The 19,038-nt window shown below is 40.2% G+C and overlaps 1 protein-coding gene across 2 annotated transcripts in view; it reads right to left on the bottom strand.

The window, feature by feature from the left end:
- Nucleotides 1-19,038, bottom strand: part of MMP24 (matrix metallopeptidase 24) — a 36,632-nt gene that overhangs the window by 6,436 nt on the left and 11,158 nt on the right. For both annotated transcript variants that reach the window (XM_083617452.1, XM_083617453.1), the window contains exons 2-8: nt 16,763-16,911; nt 14,923-15,039; nt 9,217-9,521; nt 4,394-4,555; nt 1,630-1,844; nt 578-716; nt 170-436 (exon numbers count right to left, since the gene is read on the bottom strand). In XM_083617452.1, coding sequence (XP_083473578.1) covers nt 170-436; nt 578-716; nt 1,630-1,844; nt 4,394-4,555; nt 9,217-9,521; nt 14,923-15,039; nt 16,763-16,911 — 1,354 coding nt within the window. The remainder of the gene's footprint in view (nt 1-169; nt 437-577; nt 717-1,629; nt 1,845-4,393; nt 4,556-9,216; nt 9,522-14,922; nt 15,040-16,762; nt 16,912-19,038) is intronic.

The raw sequence follows: 19,038 nt of genomic DNA, 5'->3' as shown, positions 1-19,038 counted from the left end.
AGTTTACTTTGGGGTGGGTGGATATGTGTTATATGGGCAAGTAAATGTCCATGACTACATGTGTCTGCAATCTTGTAAATGTTCAGGCTTTAAAACAATCTGAATACAAAGTTCAACACATGGAGGATTATTAAACACTACTAAGCTGCTAAATAAGCTTAATACTTACAGCCTTCTTTACTGACAAAAGCTCCTTGCGGGGCTTGTGGGATTCCTTTCCACACAGTGATGGGTTTGGGGTAGCCGGGATCTGTTGCTCTCTTGTCTTCGTTATACCTCCAATATCGGTCTCCTTTGAAGAAATAGGTTTTGCCTACAGGCTCCCACCTTAAAGCTGTGTCGATCCCTTCCCGGGGAAGACAGCTGCCCAGTTCCACTAGGTTGTGTGGGTACCCTGGCTCTGCAGTCACCTCCTTGAAAACCCAGTATTTATCTCCTAGGCAAGAAAGCGGGAGAGGAGGGTGGGTAAGATATAATCAGCAATAGTCAATGGGACTTTGCCTTACTTTGCCTTTGGGGGGCAACAGGAAGGGGAAGTTCACTCACGCAGCATTGGATACAACCTCAAAATGTTTACCTTTAAAGAAAACAAATTTTCCATCAGATCTTTCATAGGCAGCATCAATTTTTGCAGGGAGCCCTTTCCAGAACTGCTCAATCTGCATGGGGTAGCCTTCTTGCACTCGGTTGTTACGGAGACGCCAAAACCAGCGGTCCTAAAAGAAAAAGAATAAGGAAAAAGAAGAGTCTTGTTAAATGTCTACATCAGATTCCAACATGAAGTGATGAAGTTAATTTTAAAATATCACATCACCCTCAGGTTTACTAACGTCAGACATCCCTTTAACTTTCAGATCACTCAGTGTTCCTCTCAGGCAGAATTAGACGACTCCTCTGCTTTGTTATCTTATATTCGGCACCAGTCATAAAAAAAACCAGTCTTACTAAGCAATAACTGCCACCTCAAAAAAGTGCCAAATAGTGCCACTAACTGCCATGTCCAAAAGCTGTAATTTCCTGCCCTGCTCAGAACTTCTCTTGCTATTCCTGTGACCAAATCATTACCCGAGACAAAAAAAATAGTGTATTTTATTATGTATGATATTCTCTATGTTTAAAGTCTCAAAATAAAATTCAGTAGCAGCACCAGAGTGAATCACAGAGAGATGTGTTCATCTTTTACGCTGAGCAGACCAATGGGTCTACTCTGAGTAAAAGTTAATTGAATACAATCCAAAGAGTCTCACACAGATCTGATCTACACACACTGTTCATTAAGAAGGCAGAATTCTGGAATACTAGAGAAGATTCCTTGATCAGGACAAATGCTGAAAACAGGAACTACATCTGCAGAGCTCATTTGGAAGCAAGTGAAAAATTGATATATATTTTTGTCCTAGATTTAAGAAGTTTCACTTAATGTAAGTGTTACTGAAGGAAACACATTCTTTCAGCTATCACAACAAACATTCTACTTTATTATCATTTCTTCAAACCAAGACATCTACCAATAAAAAAACTGCAGAGATTAAAATACCAAGAAATTTTGGTGGCATTTAATTAATAATACATGCATTTGTAATATATAAAGATTAATGAAAACAGCTTTGACAGGATGATTTTCACTACCTTAAAAACAAACATTTCTCCTCTGAAGAGAGCCACAGTATTGAAGTTCCCATCACAAATGTTTGGTTTACTGCCTGGGGTAGAAGGCCTGTCTCCTAGAGGAGGTCTGGGAGGTCTCGAATGTCTGTCATGCTTTCTTTCTGAAGTAGAATGGATTCTACGAACAGGAAGGGTTGGTAAAGGTCTAGTGGGTTCTAGTGGCTCAGCAGGTGGCCCTAAATAATAAAAAAGAGGGAAGAGAGAAAACTAATTAGCAGCTTGAATATTGTACCCATCATTTGAAAGACCATCACAAAGCTTGAACACTCCTTCCCATTTTTTTCTCAAAATCTTTCCTTCCACCGCAGACATAATCACCATCCTCAACTTGCTGTCAAAATTATTGGCTGTAGATCACAGAATCATAGAATTGTAGAGTTGGAAGGGATCACGAGGGTCATCTAGTCCAACCCCGGCAATGCAGGAATCTTTTTCCAATGTGGGGCTTGAACCCAAGACCCTGAAATTAAGAGTCTCCTGCTCTCTCATCCCAATCACGCTCATACTTTTGTGTAACATCATCTAGCAACAGCACCTGACCTTTGCATTGGAACTGGCCTGTCCATTTGCCTAGGACCTCATAGTAAATTATTATTAGATCTCTTTCCTACCCTGGACCTCATGGTGAAGGATAGGTAGGAAATCTAATAAACGATAAGACTCTAACTTGTCCCCAAAGCCACACTATTTTACTCCTTTGCATCCCAGTACCTCAAAAACTTCATCCAAGAGTTTCATTATCTAACCTAAAGGTTCCCCCCAAGTAATCTAGGTTTCCAAAATTTGCTGTTGTATCTGCTGTATAGAATATCAGGATCTAAAATCCCATACTGCATAGCAGTAAGGCCCTCAGAAGCAACCGTCTCCAAAAGCATACATCAAATTCACATAGTTTATACATATACTTTCTATTCCTTAGCCACAAACCTTGTAAAGGAATGTCCTATAGCTGGAGTCAGGAGAGGTGTATAAGATGGAAGTGGCTATTTTCAGGTGGTGAACAGTAGGAGCCAGCTCCAGATTCTGCAAATTGAAGCTGTCTCAGGCTGGAGCCAAAGAAAAAAGTGTTGGCCCCTTTGCATAAGGAGTAGTGTACCTGGTTGGATACAGGTGACCATTTAACCACACAACTGCACTGGGTGTATCATAAGTCTCTCCCCACTCTGCACCCCAGCAACTTGGCAGCATGATAAAGAGGGCTGATTCACACATGGTAAATTCTTACCAATTTATTTTCCTGCATTCTAGTATCCTCATTAGGCCACTCATACATGCATCTGCCTCTGACGATTGTTCAGACACTGACTGCATTGGCAATCTAGCCAGCCCCTGGTACTCTTGAGCTAACTGGGACTAGGCATTCGGGTCATATGTTGGTGGTTCAACTGCACTAACTCCTACGTCAAAGTGCCAGTTTGGGTTTTTTAAGCTCTTGACAACTTGGGGCCAGGGTACCTGAAGGACTGCCTGTCTCCACATGTTGGTTGTAATCTATTCTTCGTTTTCCTTATTCTTCAACATTCAAAAGACAGCAGAGGTGGCTGCCAGGGGAAAAACCTTCTCGGTGGTGACATCCTGACAGTGGAACACTCTTCATCTTGACTGAGTTCTCATTTTTATGCTGCTTCTCATGTCGTAATCACTGAGGTATTAGAAACCCTCACAATTTAGTTTTTTTGGAACACTGTTACATGGTGCCAGCACCACAATATCCCATTGGAAGGGTGTGGCCTTGCTGCAAGTAGGATAACACTGAAAAGGAGAGCTCTTTTCATGGCTTGTGTGTGTGTGTGTGTGTGTGTGTGTGTGTGTGTTTTGCTGCTCTTCCCTTCATTGTTATTTTAAGGGGGTGGTTGTCAGTAAAGATGTGTGTTCCAGTACTGGAAAGGGGGAGTCCATAGAACTACATGGAAACAGAAAAAGGAGGCAAAGGATCAAACAGTGGCAGAGTGTTGCTGTGGGAGAAAGGGCAGCATTGCTGGAGTTGGTACTATATAAATGATTTCATTTTAAAATCTGGCTAAGAATTCCTTTCCGTATTGATATTGCAGTCTGAAATACTGACAGTTTTGGGGAAGGGGGAGGGAGTAAGAGAGGAAGATTGAACACTGAAATATTTGTCAGACTTGAGCAACTATTCTACTAGTTGGTTATACTCACAACAGTTGCGCAGGATGGAAATGGCATATTACCAGTCAGCAGCATATTACAGTAGGGGGGAAATGCAATTTCCCCATGCAATTACAAGGGAAAGTCACTTCATACGCAACCTGTTCAGTGACCTGTTCATTGCTCACAGTGAACATCTGGAAAGGCCTCAAGGTTCCCTGATGACAGTATGCTAAGAGTGCCCTGTTTATCAGTTACCAAGATGCAAGACATGGGAAGAGGCAGTTTTTGGTGACTGCCGTTCAGCTTTGGAAGTCAACTTTGTTTTTACTGCAGCATGTCAAACCCAGACCCTGATCATTTTCCTGAAGAGGTTTATTTACACGAACAATTGATTGCTAATGAAAAATAAGTGGGAGTTATTTTAAGTGCGCTTTCCCTTGCTATAAGCTTTATTTAAAAAACAACAACATGGGCACAGCCACCACATGCCCACACATCCCAGATAAATATATACATCTGTATATTTCAGTACCTTAAGTTGCCTGAGCTTATGGGAGGCGATGAGGAATTGGCATCCTGCCAATGGCAATTAATAAACCAGGTTCCATCTTACCATAGATCTTCTGGATTCCTTGAAGGTCATCCTGTGGTAACTTAAAGTTGTGCGTTTCCATATATTGATAAAAAGGAGCCATGATGGCGCTGGGGTCATTGGAGTGCTCAAGGCCTAGGGCATGGCCCAGTTCATGCACCGCAACGAGAAAGAGGTCATTTCCTACAGAGGCAAGATGTTACAAACATCAGCGTCAACATCCATAGGGTGTTAACAACATTAACAAACAAGCCTAACAAAATTCTAAAGAAGATAAAGCAGTTTATCCAACAACTATAGAGGCTCAGCAGGAGTACTTTTAAAAATAATTCTTGCAATGCACCTGGTCTAATTAGATGAACATCAGATGCAGAAGCTGGTGCATTGCAATTGCTAAGAGTATGACCAGGAAGTCCCTGGTTCATATTTATGGCACAACAGACACATTCATCTTTTAAGGCACCAACAGAGTCTTTGTTGTCCGCTAAATATAATGTAATAAGAGATTGCAAAAGACTGTTGACAATGTGTAATTAAACCAGTAAAAGAGACAATGACTGATTCACTCTGCAAAATTGAGAGAATATATTTTGAGAATTCAGAGAGAGAGAGAGAGAGAGAATATAAAACCGGAGTCTAAAGACATATGCCCCAGATTCAATTAACTGTTTGTGAAGAAGTCCCTGATCCGCATCTTAAAAGTAAAATATGTAGCACTGGGCTTTTGGAGTTTAGGGAAAGTGATGACTAGATGCTAATGTGAATCAGAACAGCATCAAAATAAGGGAGGCAAAAATGCATCCTAGACATGCCCTTTGTTGCATCAAATGACTTTGTCGCTCAAGGACATCTCATGAAGCAAAGGACTAAGGCAAAGGGTATTAAAAGTTGCGTGCCTATGGATTTTGTAATTCTGTTTTTCTGTACAAAACTGTGCCTTTAAAAAATCCATTTGGAGTCTTGGGATCAGAGCAAATAAAATCAAATAAACAGTTACGAACAGTACAACAGTTTCATTTGGGAAATTGGGAGGAATGATTCTTATCAACATGAAAATGGATGTCCTCAAAGAGTGAGGGGTGGTTAGCGGTGGTTAGCGGTCAAAACAGGAGTAATCTGATAAATAAAGACAAGGTTATTAAACAAGTAGGCCATAAAATAAATCACTTGTGTGGTTGAGAGTAATGACAACAAAACCATGATTATTTAAAGTAAAATGTGGCTGATCCTAATCTGTCTATAACTGCCCTACTTTGTTATTAAACTGAGAATTAAGCTTTGCCAGCATGACAACAATATTATGAATGGGGCACACTTCATTTATTTCAGTTCTGTAAATTGAAAATAAGAGAAAGGCAGTCCTAACCGTGTAGCAGCACATTGAAAAGTAAGAGAAATGAAACAAACATGTGACCGGGGTCTAAACAAGTAGGAATGACAGAAGGGAGATAGTTTTAATACGATGGCAAAGATTAGATGAGCCCCTTTAATAGGATAGCAAAGCAGATAATATAGCAAAGTAGATAAAAGAAAGTAGATAGAATGTTGAAATGGTTTCATCCACTTAAGTCAATTTTTTTCTGTAGTAATAGCTGCCTGATTTTCAGAAAGGCAACAGAGGAGAGTTCTAAGACCAGATCTTAAAACAACCTGAGAAATCAAAATTGTTAAGAAACTGCAAAAAAAACTGACGTGTCATCTGAAAGGTGTGGTAAGGTCTGAAGAAAAGCTCCTAATTTAGTATAGCGTCAAGACATAGGCATTTATTTTGCCACTAGTGACTGTCCTTTTTAGTTCTTGCAGTATGTTTGAATAAAGTACAGTTGCTATCTGAATTTAGGGTATGACAGCAAAATGTGGAACAGCCTTATCTAAATCATGTGGTGTGGTACCCAATGAAATCATACTAAGAATAGACTCCCTAACATCAATGGACTTCTCCAAGTATAGTTTGGGGGTGTTGACATTACTGGCTCAGACTGCAGTGAGTGTGTGTCCCCCCCATACCACTGCTGTGCATTTCACGGCTCTCCCCTTCCCCCAACACCACCCCAGCTGTTCACACTAGCACAGCTTCATGGTTTCATTTGTTTCAGATTTGTATGCCAAGGTGTTTCACAGCTTGTCTAGAAACAAATTAGGAATGACTTAAGGATTCCAGTCGGAGAGATGCTAATTTGAGAAAAAACACATCAGACAGTAATATTTCATGGCAAAGCACAGGATACGAATGCATTTTGGATGATGCCATGTGAACATGGAATTACAGCCTAGCACCGGAAACATAATGAGTGTTGAGTAAATGGTTCACACAGCCTTAGTTAGGATACCACCCCCAATCAACAGTCCTTGGGGCATTATGGGTAAGGCTAAGCCATCTTGAGTTATAGGAAGGCTGCAGAGGCCCAGGATTTCTCTGTACCCAATTGTTCATGAGATGCTAATAATCCATTAAATTACTGGTTTGTGAAATAGAGCAATTTTGTTGCAGAGCACCTGGAGCCCCTAATTACACACTGGGCTTTTCATGCTATTCACCACCTTTCAAAAGTACTAAGTGATCCAGAATTCATCTCAGGTCACCAGCAGTCAGGTTAATCAAATAAATCTCTATACCTGCCACACCAATGACAGCCTGCATATATATATTTATATAAAATCAATGCAAATGTCAATGCCCAGGATTCAGCCTGCTGTAGATCTAGGTTCAGGACCATCAAAATCTGAATTGTACCGCGTGAGACCATTGTTCCATCTAGTTCAGCATCACTGACTGCTCTCCAATATTTTCAGCAGGAGTCTGTACCAGCAGAACCTGGAGCTGTTTTACCACTTCCCTATATGTTTGGCTGTATAGCTGATGGAAGTGGTGGCAGCTAAAAAAGTATGATTTGGTAATCAGTATAATTTTCAAAGCAAGGGAGAAAGGGACTTCACTGCCAGTTTTGAAAGGACATTATTTGAAAAAATTGAGGACAAGGGTTCACCTGCCTGGGATACAGATTTTGAAAGTCTACTTTATCATGGGGCGGGGGGTGCCACCTCTGTCTCAACCAGGATGGCATATAGGAGTTAACCAATGCATCTTAAGAACTCTGAATCTGTAGTTTATTTTGCTGTGCAGTTGTTCCATATTTATTCTGCCTTCTCTCTAATCTTTAAAAATACATTTTAATTTACAATAGTTAAACATGAAGGGCTCCCTGCTTACTGGGAGAGGCACCAAAGTAAGATGCTTAGGAATGGGACATACAAAATATTTTAAAAATGATAATCGCTCAAGGTGGTGGTAAAATAGGATGTGGTTTCATTAACTATATGTAGCTGAGAAATGGCAACTTCACAATGATCTGATACGAAGTGTGAGTAGTACATAAACAACAAATGCTTAATATCCATATTACAGCATTCACAAGGAGCCCTGAAAGCAGCTTTGGGCAGTAACTATACCACTGCCTTTCCACTTATAGCAGACTTCCTACATGAATCAACTGAAATGTATAGCAAGTCCCCATACTAGCACTGCAACTCCGTAGGACACTAAGACTCCCACAGTGGCTTCTTAAGCAATTGTATATATAATGACAGTCATGTGGAGTCCCAACCATGCAGAAGCCAATTTTAGCAGCAACCACAGCCCCACGTTCATGAAGGAGATGCTATGTTTATGTTATATTTATGTAATTTCTACAGTGGAGTAAGGCAACCTCATCACACAACATGAAACCAGAAAAATACTGTGGTGGGGAACAATAATACAAAATCAGAAGAATCGGTACAAATATATATAGAGAGAGAGACTTCTGAGAACCATTGTTTTAACAAAATCCCTGAAACAATCAAGTAGTGTATCTATTTTCTCCAAGTACCCTCATCACAGCTGAGCACTCTACATCCAATTATTTTCCCCCAGCCTCTGGGTAACAGCCTCAGAGGGTGGGTGGCTTCATACTGTGGTATTACCTACTTGAAGAATATACTGGGATTTAAAATCTTTGTATTTCCCACATAATCACCATAATTAGAGGAGAACATTTCACAGTGAAGCCTTGTTAAAAAATAATAATTGTATTTATAGCATGGACTTTACTGGAAAAACAGCACTGCACAGAATTGTCTCTGCAAAAGATGCTAGCATCAGACCTTGGGCTACAGAATCACTCACTTGAAATCTATTTGAACCCAGATTGGACAACAGTCTTTTCTACCATCAATGGGCCTTTTTGTCCCAACTAATGGGTTGTTTTATCCCAAGAGTCTTCTGATCATTGATGCACAAGAATGGTGTTTGAATAGATTGCACATCCCTAAAGTCCAACTAGCGTAGACACAGATCACCAAATCCAGGAATTAATTCTTCTATTTGGACTTTTGTATGTAGGGTGTTAGAAATGTACATCCTGTTCAAATGTACATCCTGCACAGATCTGAGTGCAGTTTGGATCTCAAATGCATCTGAAATATTTAATGTCATATCTACTTAGTACTTACAATAATTAATCTTTTTGTGTAAACTTAATTTCACCAATTAATTTTCTCTCTTTTCCCTTTTCCCTGAGAATTGTTCTAGTTTCTCAGGCAGCTAGATCAGAGTGCCATTTAAATTTCATCTGTCGGTTCATATTACTTTGGATTTATAAGCAAAACTGGCATTATTTTTTGGAGGGAAAACTCATGGTCTAGCCTTTGGGGGGGACAGAGCACGGATTTTTGTCCACCTCAGTATCACCAAACCACATTCTTATAGGAAGTCCTGTGATGACACCTCTTCCTTTCTGCAAGCTAACTGCCTCATGAAATATCATATCAAAAATACTGTTATAAAACCCCCCACGTCATCTTACCATCATGGTTAGAATTTCCCAGTGTCCATGGTTCATCTGAATCAAAATGAGTATCGCCTCCTATCCCTGGTCCAGGAAAATAGGCATGGGCTAGGAATCCACCCTCCCCATCAAAAGGAGAGCTGTCACCATGGAAACCAGAAGCAAAAAATATCATAATATCTGCCTCTTTTCTGTCACTTTTAATTTCATGGTAAGGAACTTCTTCAAAGGTGAGCGGAGTCACCCTCTGCCAAACATCAAATGCTTGCCGGATGGCTTTCCTTGTATCAAGCTCTCCAACCTTGGGGGTGTAGTTGTGAACACTGTGAAGAAGATGAGAAGGGGTTTATTTAGGAGGATTCATTCAGAGAATTTCATATTCTCTGATGTTAACAAACATGTTTCAGGACTCAGATCGACACAACCGTAATACTACATTTTGAGCACTTTGATATCTTTTGAGAGTCCTTTCAGGTACGGTACACATTATGAGGTTTACAAATATTTCCTACATAATAATAACTAGAGGGTTTAAAAACAAAATTCAGAAAACGTAATGACTTAAAAGTATTGCATTCCAACCAGTGGCATAGCGTGGGGGGTGCAGGGGAGGCCGGCCGCACCGGGCGCAACATCTGGGGGTTAGGGTTAGGGGGCGCAAATCCATGGGTTAGGGGGCGCAAATTACTTGCCTTGCCCCGGGTGCTGACAACCCACGCTACGCCACTGATTCCAACAGCTAATCCATAACAACAAGGCCACTACTAATAAGAGCCATTTACTGTCCTCTCAATATGAATACTCAAGGCTTGGTCAGATGACAGGTTCCTGAGCTCCCAACTGGACATACGGGAAGTGTTTTGGACATAGTAATATACCTTTATTTCCTAATCACAGTTCTGCACTGAATCTGGAATGCAAATTATGAAGGCTCAACCCTTTCGCCTGCCAGACTGGCAAAGCATTTCTGAATACTGGAGACTGGACAGGTTGATTCAATGTAACCTCTCCTTGCAATGTTGTCTCAGTCCAGAAACAGGAACCTATTTGGATATAGTTTAGAGGCCCCAAGACATCATATCTCTATTCAAAACCCTACACAGCAGCAAACCTGGCAGTGGGATAAACTCCACAAGCTGCTATACAGAAAGCCAATCAGCTTGACAGTGTGGTCACTTGGTGGAATTAATCCCAGATAATCCCCATATGTAATACAGAACTGTCTCTATAGTGTAACTGCTTAGCATCCCATCCAACCGCAATGCTCAACTCTGTCCACAACGACTGCAGAATCTAGTACTAGTACCATTTGCTTCTTATATGGGTAAAAGTAACTGACTCAGGGATCTTAGCAGACTATAGTCTAAAAAGCATGTTGCCATTGATAATGTGCGGGATGGAAAAGGCATATGAAATGTTACACCATTGTACAAAATCAGTAGATTGCCTTCATCTAGAATACTGTGATCAGCACAGATGATTTAACCACAGGATATCACAGAATTAGAGTAATGTCGGCAAAGGATAAGAATGTTGATAGATTCTCACGCAAGAAGAGTAAGAGAGAGAAGAATCATGGTTTAGGAAAACCAGAAAGACAAAAATTAATAAATGTTGATAAAAAATAATGTTAGATGACAGGAAAGGGAGACTGAGAAATCACCTCACATACAAAGTAAGGTACAGTGAATTACAAGAAAGAAAGGATAGATGACATCATTACAGGAACGAGTTTTCTGAGACTCAGATGAGTAACCCCCACCTCCTCCTCTGACATAGCCATGAGGTCAGAGGTTTTCACTCCTTTTTTTGTTTGTTTAATCATAGTTTTGCAATACAACTTAACCTTAAAGCATGATTTGTTCAACAAGCCAACTTCATAACCCTTCAGGGTGGAAACTCCTATTTTATCAATATGGCCAACATTCTTTGGACCTGAAAGGAAAAGGATTGGGTCTGTAATGGCCCTTAAATTGCAATTAATTGTAACTAAAAATAATTACAATTGATCAATTTGACTCTATAATATTTTATTTTAGACTACCTATTAAAATATTCTGGCCTGGATTAAACTAAGCAGTTGCACTAGGAGCAGTCAGCATAAGAAGTGGCTCTACTGCATTGAGTCTTCCCACTCCCCTGTACCCCCCCCCCATTTGGCTCTGTGGGGGCAGGAGAACCACCAGAACAACATGCAGGGGGGAAGAGGCCTGAGAGTGTTCCACCTGGCAAGCTGAAATGTTTGTGCTGATGGAAGGATTGCTGTAGAACCATGTTGACTTCCAGCCTTTGTTAGCTCCCATGCATTAATGGACAACTGTTAACAGGCATAATCTCTGGAACACACTCTGCTCACTAAGGGCAGAGCCAACAACAGACATGGTCACACCTCCATATCTTTGAATTCTCAGCAATAATTAATGTTCCATGGCATGTCCAAGAGTTCCTAACTAAAAGAATAAACACAGAAACCAAAGGAAAGTCTGAAAACCTTTAAAATACCAGCACTTAAAAATTGGTTGTAGTCACTAGCATCAACCACTAGAGGGAAGCATGGCTATACATTAGCAGTTGTCAGTCTGTAGTTAAAAAGTAGCTACCAAATTTTCAGATAAAATTGTGAAATACTGCAGCCTGAAATTGTACAAGGAATTATCAATAGGGGAATAAATCAATAGCTGCCTATCAAGGCAACTAAAAGGAAAAGATTGTCTTCATATAAACAGTGATGTGGGGTCCAGAGCTTTATTTTTCCGACTGTAAATGCAGTATTAGGCAAGTTTAGCAGTCTCATGGTTGTAATTAATTATTTTCATTGCTATTATCTTTAGTTTTGGGACCTATAGCTGAGCAAGATCTAGAGAGTCAGAGCTTAGCCATCTCTGGTTTACTAAATGCAAGTAAAATAATAATAGTACTAAATTAGATCATGTTCAAATCTAGGGCATCAGAAAATGTTCCGATACAAATTGACTTATGCAAATAACCCTAATTTGCATTTTAAAAAATCCAAATAGTTTTAATTACAAACGTTTCTGTAAAACCTGTATCACTCTATGTTAATGGATGGCAATTTCTTTACAAACACATACCCTCCAACATTCCTCAGAAAACAGGGACATTCTAGCACGCTTTTTGCTAGAAGTACAGGGAAGGAAATGAAATGGAAGTCCTATTTGTGTTGCACATGGAGTGGGAGCCAGTTGCACATGTGGGCTGATGCCATTTAATGCCATCCCATAAACAACATAAAGCATGCACAAATAAATAACAAAAATAGACATCTATTTCCAGAAGCACCAACGCGTTACAAGCAGTAAATAAGCACTTTTGCATGAAACTGTAGTCTAGTGCTTGTCCTTCTCTGATCTGTACTAAGTGGCTTATCTTATCACATGATGAGTTTAGGGTGGCCAGATGCAAAATAAAGCCAGGGTTCAGCACTTTTGATAATTGTATAGAAGGCTAGATTTCAGCAGGTGTAAAGGTGCAGGAGCCCTGTCCTCTTTTGCTCCTGGCCACCACTCTACGATTCTAAACCTGAACACAACCCAAGAGAGGTGGAGCAATCTATTTCTTTTCTAAAAGAAGGATATTGTTACTATAGCAGCTATCGTTAGATTGATAGCAGTGTCCATACTAGAGGTGTGTACAAAGTCTTTCAGGTGTCTTAAAGAATCCCAAATCTTGAATAATCCCAAATCTCTATCTGTTGCTTTAAGAACACCAGTACAGAGAATCTGTATGAATCTTTGGTTCTTGGACACTGTTCAATTTGTCCACTTTTATCCCAATCCAGAGAAACAAACAGGAAAACAACACTCTCTGCTTGTGCCACAGCAAGCTTGAGGGAAGAGTGGCAAAGCCATATTGCTGCATGCTTGGAAGTCCAGGAAGGAATTGGCAAACCGTAAAGGTGCATATGGAGCTGTCACACTTCAAAGGGATTTCCCCATTTACTTCAATGAAAGGGGCAACACACACAAAGGAATGCACTCATGGACATTCTGCCAATAACTAAGCAAAGAATACAGGGGAATGGAGAGCCTAATTTAAGTCCAATTTTAACATGGAAATTTTGGCTCCTACTTTTTTTTTTTAAATAAAGTAAGCTAAAAATACCATTATCTATTGAAATTCATCACTTAAGCAGACTGAAATGTAGCATTCTCCCTGAAGCAGACTTTGCAATCACTTCCATCTTGCAAGGTTGGAATAAATTAAGATAAAATAACTAACAAAGTCACTTTTTCAGCTAAGTTTAGAGGGAGTAAGTGTGTCAGACATCAGATTAGAGATAGCAAAAATAAATGATTAAAGGGCTTTAAAGAAAGAAAGAAAATACCCTGTTGTCTTTTTACTTATAAATTCCTTTGCAGTTAGCAATGAAGGAGAAATCCATTTTAAGCTAATTTTATACATGGAATTTGGCAGTTCTCAGCCAGTCAAGTTTGCCTGTGTCAGACTACCTGCTGCATTGAATGCCGGCTTATGTCCAAGTCACTCATTAATTGTGTTGTTTTTTAACAAAATGTCTGACTAATTATACCCAAAAAATGTAACAAAAAAATAATAATATGGGTAAAGGTAAAGGTAAAGGACCCCTGGACAGTTAAGTCCAATCAAAGGCGACTATGTGGTTGCGGCGCTCATCTCACTTTCAGGCCAAGGGAGCTGGTGTTTGTCCACAGACAGCTTTCCAGATCATGTGGCCAGCATGACTAAACTGCTTCTGGTGCACAGAACACTATGACGGAAGCCAGAGCACACAGAAATGCCATTTACCTTCCCGCCACAGTGGTACCTGTTTATCTACTTGCACTGGTATGCTTTCAAACTGCTAGGTTGGCAGGAGTTGGGGCAGAGCAACGGGAACTCACACCGTCGTGGGGATTTGAACCACCGACCTTCTGATTGGCAAGCCCAAGATGCTCCGTGGTTTAGACCACATCGCCACCCACATCCCTATGTATACAATATGTATAACACATATAAAGGAATCAAGCCCCGTGTGGTGCTATATTTGCATAAGGACATAATAAATGCCCTTTTGGACCAGGCAGTGGCCCATCTAGTGACACAGCCTTGTTCTCACAGTGGCCAACCAGACGCCCCTGGGAAGCCCAGAAGCAGAACCCGAGTGCAACAGCACTCTCCCTTCCAACAATGAGCATTCAGAAGCATACTGCCTCTGACAGTGGAGGCAGCACAATTTTATTAGTATAAACACATAAGTATTTTTAAAGAGTTATATCATTTTTGTGTGAATGCTTAGAATCACAGAACGGTAGAGTTGGAAGGGCCCACGAGGGTCATCTAGTCTAACCCCCTGCAATGCAGGAATCTTTTGCCCGATGTGGGGCTCAAACCCATGACTTATGCTATGGTTACTAATATAATGCTTCCATAATTGTTTGTATTTTCATTTTATAGAAACAGAAGCTGGGAGACAGTGGTTTGACTTGCCACTCCTGTCACATGTCTTCTGGGGCGATTTGGGAACAGGCAGTACCTCTGAAGGGAAGAGATTTGGCCTACGTGCCTCCAATTGCTTATCCTTACTGAAAATGTGTGTCCTGGGCATTTATATGCAGCAGACTATTAAATAAGTAAAAATTACCTAGGGATATTGATTGCTACTTAACATACAAACACGCACACGCGCCCTATAGAACTCAGTTGAATATCTATGTATTGAACTTTAAAATACTGGATTATACACACCTGTATGTGATATGCTTCTGCCTCCACTTTTGCCCAGTTAGTGCATATCGCTTGCTCCTTCGTCTATGGCTTAGATGGGGATGATCAGGAACACCACAGCGAGGCTTCTTCATCCACCTAGAAAGCGAAATATTCCCTAGTGAGTCTGGGAAATATGCTAAATGACATGGTTATGAGCTAGGCTGTCCTGTTTGGTGGTTCAGCTACAAATAATGAATGCTAATTAATGGGCAACCGAGATAAACTAGGAATGCAGATTACACCTGCCTGCCTAAGGGTGTTCTGCCCGGAGGGCAGGCGCTGAAATGGAATAAAGAAAAGGGCAGCTTGAACTGGGCCAGAAAAAGAGCTTTTAGAGTTTTTGAAGCAGGGTAGCAAGAAGCAATCTTGAGGGCTTGCTGTTGCTTTTGGAGACTGAAGATGTTTAAGAACAATCCCACTTTCATGCATGCAGTTTCTCCTATCCTTTCAAGGCTCCACACATTTTCAGTTTTCTCTTTCTTCACAGGGAAACCGCAAAACAACAGCAACAACAAACAAAAAAAGCACCTGTCTCTGGAATTTCCAAATCACTCAGGAAAGTGGGGAGGGAGCTTAAAACAATATTTTAACAATGATCCATTATAGATTAAAGGACCCTGACCATTAGGTCCAGTCATGGCTGACTCTGGGGTTGTGGCGCTCATCTCGCTTTATTGGCCGAGGGAGCTGGCGTACAGCTTCCGGGTCGTGTGGCCAGCATGACTAAGCCGCTTCTGGTGAACCAGAGCAGCGCAAGGAAACGCTGTTTACCTTCCCGCCAGAGCAGTACCTATTTATCTACTTGCACTTTGACGTGCTTTCAAACTGCTAGGTTGGCAGGAGCAGGGACTGAGCAACAGGAGCTCACCCCATCGCGGGGATTCGAACCGCCGACCTTCTGATCGGCAAGTCCTAGGCTCTGCAGTTTAACCCACAGCGCCACCCGCGTCCCTCCATTATAGATTAGACCAAAGTAAAAATACCAATACATTTACCAATCAGTTTATCTACATTCTGAGCTGTAGGAAGCAGGAAGGGAGGAAAGTTGACATTCATATAACTATGTGTACATAAGAGCCAAACTATTTGCTCTTAATGTGTGATTTTTCTTTCAGAAGTAGCTAATGCTCCTCTGCCCACGTAAATTGCAGGAATGGGGTTCCCCTGTTCCAGATTGCAATTGCAGCACACTAGAGGGCTAAAGAACTCTCCGCTCCATGCCAGAGTTTCAATATGGAACATCACTCCCCACAACCGTCCTGCTCTGCTAGTTATTTCTGCAAGAAAAATCGTGTGCGCATTAATAACACCTCATGCAGTTTGGCACTACGCAAATCAGTAAAGATCAGGCTCAGATTATGTCAGAGACGCATTTTGAAATAGCATATCTTCCAGAATATAGAATGGTTTACGATCTAGAACTGCAATACCTCTGTATATATGGGATTTAGACAAAACACAATAATGGTTATATTATACATTGCACACAATGTTATTTTTGCATGTCTCTGTGATGCACAGAGTTCCAGTTGTTAAACCGATTTAGTTAAACCAGCAGAAATCCCTGTATGAACACACTTATTTTGGATTTAACATGGATTATGTTAGTTGATCAGTTCATTTCCAGTTAAATTTATTTAGCAAGAAATGGGGCTTGTTTGGCCATTTGAGCCAGGAGTCAGAGACATGTTCTGTTCCAGAGAATACATAAGCACCAAGTGAATTTATGCAAGTCCACACTATACAGGATTTCATCCAGCAATTAATGATGATTTTTGTGAATGCAATGCTTTCAACTGTTTACAAAAGTAACTCTTACTCAATAGTCGTTGGGTCCAACACTCCTGTCACAGGGATGCCATAAAACTGCTGCATAGTGGTGACTGCAGACTGCATAACTTTTCCTGAGTGCAGAGCAGACATTCGGGTGTCAGAAGGGAGCAGATAACCATAGGTTTTTAACCAGCTCTGAAAAATATGGTAAAGCAAAACCACATTTACAACATAGTCTGATTTGACAGTATATATAAGCAGGTTAGATGTGTTGTTTTCAAAGTGTTACACTCTATTAGTTTTAACGTACAGTGATACGCTTCAGGTTACATACGCTTCAGGTTACAGACTCCGCTAACCCAAAAATATTACCTCGGGTTAAGAATTTTGCTTCAGGATGAGAACAGAAATCAGGCAGCGACGGCACAGCGGCAGCAGGAGGCCCCATTAGCTAAAGTGGTGCTTCAGGTTAAGAACAGTTTCAGGTTAAGAACGGACCTCCGGAACGAATTAAGTACTTAACCCGAGGTACCACTGTAAATCCAAAGCTGAAACAGTTTGCTGCATATTTTGAGCTCATTCATTCTACTTGGTATATCTGAATCCATGCTGTTTTGAGGATAACAATAAAAGTACAACATGAGCAAAGGCTGATTGCCATAATCAGTGCTAGTTTGCTAACCTCCCAGGGGTGGTTGAATTACAGTTTGTGTGCAAATTTATCTCTTTTGTCTGCATACAGGTCATTAGTGTACATATCTCAATTTCAGCTGATGTGCGTATTTTAAAGTATATGCCAGGTGGTTCTGAGGGTGGAGGGTAGATTGCCAAACATTTTTGTTTCACACTCTTGTTGTTTTTATCATACCCAAAATGTATAAACCTGTTTACAATAGTAGTCCGCATGGTTTTTGTGTTATCAAAGTGCTGCAGACTACATAGAGTTCCAGAGAATCAAATTAGGGTGTGACAAGACAATGTAGGAAATTAATGCATTTAAATATGACCAATACTCGAAAGGCTTTAAGAACACATTCACAGAGAAAAATTAAAACATTGCCTTATAACAGATCAGACTATTTGTTCCTCTAGTCTCAACCACGGCTGTCCAGTCTGACTGGAGGCAGCCTCAAGCAAAGGACTGTCCTGTTTTCAAACAAAGCTTTGGTTCAAACTATATGTGACAGTGCCTGTTTAAGATCTCCCTCTATTGCATATAAAATGGGGGAAGGGAATGAATTCACCATTAGTCCATAGAATTCTAAAAGGAATATGTACTCTTAGGCAAACAGCTAGGATTAAAATTTGATATTAGATTAAAAAGTGAAAAAGTTAGTTCTCTATTGAAAGTAAGTCATAAAGCAACCTTAACTGGTGTTGCTACCTACATAGGATTTACCAGCATAACGCACACAATGTTTGCAAATTCTGATGATAAGATGTTTACAGACCTGTCATGTATAGAGCAGAGCTCACAAGTTAAACCAATTCAACATATTTTCAATGTAGCAGTAATGTCTTAGGTTTTGACATCAACCAATGTAGCTCTATTGCACAACTATTACAGACTACAGTAGTAATTTACTCAAAATAGTCTACATTCTGAGGACTAAAAATGTTGCGTTGGTGACATTTTTTTAAAATAGCATGCTTAGGACCTTTTTTTCTTCACAAAAAGCAGCCACGCCAGGAGGAGGACAGGGTGGGAAGAGGCAGGGAAGAGATCATGCTTGGGACTATGACTTGGAAAGAGGGTTAGGATTGAACTCTTTCTTCCATACTGTTTCTATATAAAATATCCCCACAAAGCTGTTATATACTGCAACATTTCTCCAATTATACTTGTATTTTCTCTTTCATAAATACATAGCAATATCCAGTTGTGCCCATCTACTCATGCAATGGATTTTCACTTGCATGACTTTGTTCATATATATATATATATACACACATATATTAATATATTTATGTTGTATTTAAAATGCTAAATAACTCAATCCCAGAACAACAGTCCAGGACAAAAATAACAGCAAATAATGATATGACAAAGAGTTGAAGAAATCCAAAATTAAATGGGGTTAGACATATATAGGAATTACCGTACCATAACAATCTAGATTAAAACTTATACCCATTGGATACATGGCCACTAATTTTCAGCAGGTAGGCACTGATCATAATCACTTGAGCCATTTGCAACATGATTTTATATTTGCAGTTAACAATGAAAAATATTTCAAGACAGTTCAATTTAATGAAATCCTAAACAAATGTCTCACCCGAAGCCTGAGAAACAAAACTTCGTTGATTTGAGCCAATACA

Source organism: Podarcis filfolensis, assembly GCF_964270895.1.
Source record: "Podarcis filfolensis genome assembly, chromosome: 6".
NCBI classification, from domain to species: domain Eukaryota; kingdom Metazoa; phylum Chordata; class Lepidosauria; order Squamata; family Lacertidae; genus Podarcis; species Podarcis filfolensis.
This window is presented reverse-complemented; position numbering and strand designations above follow the sequence as displayed.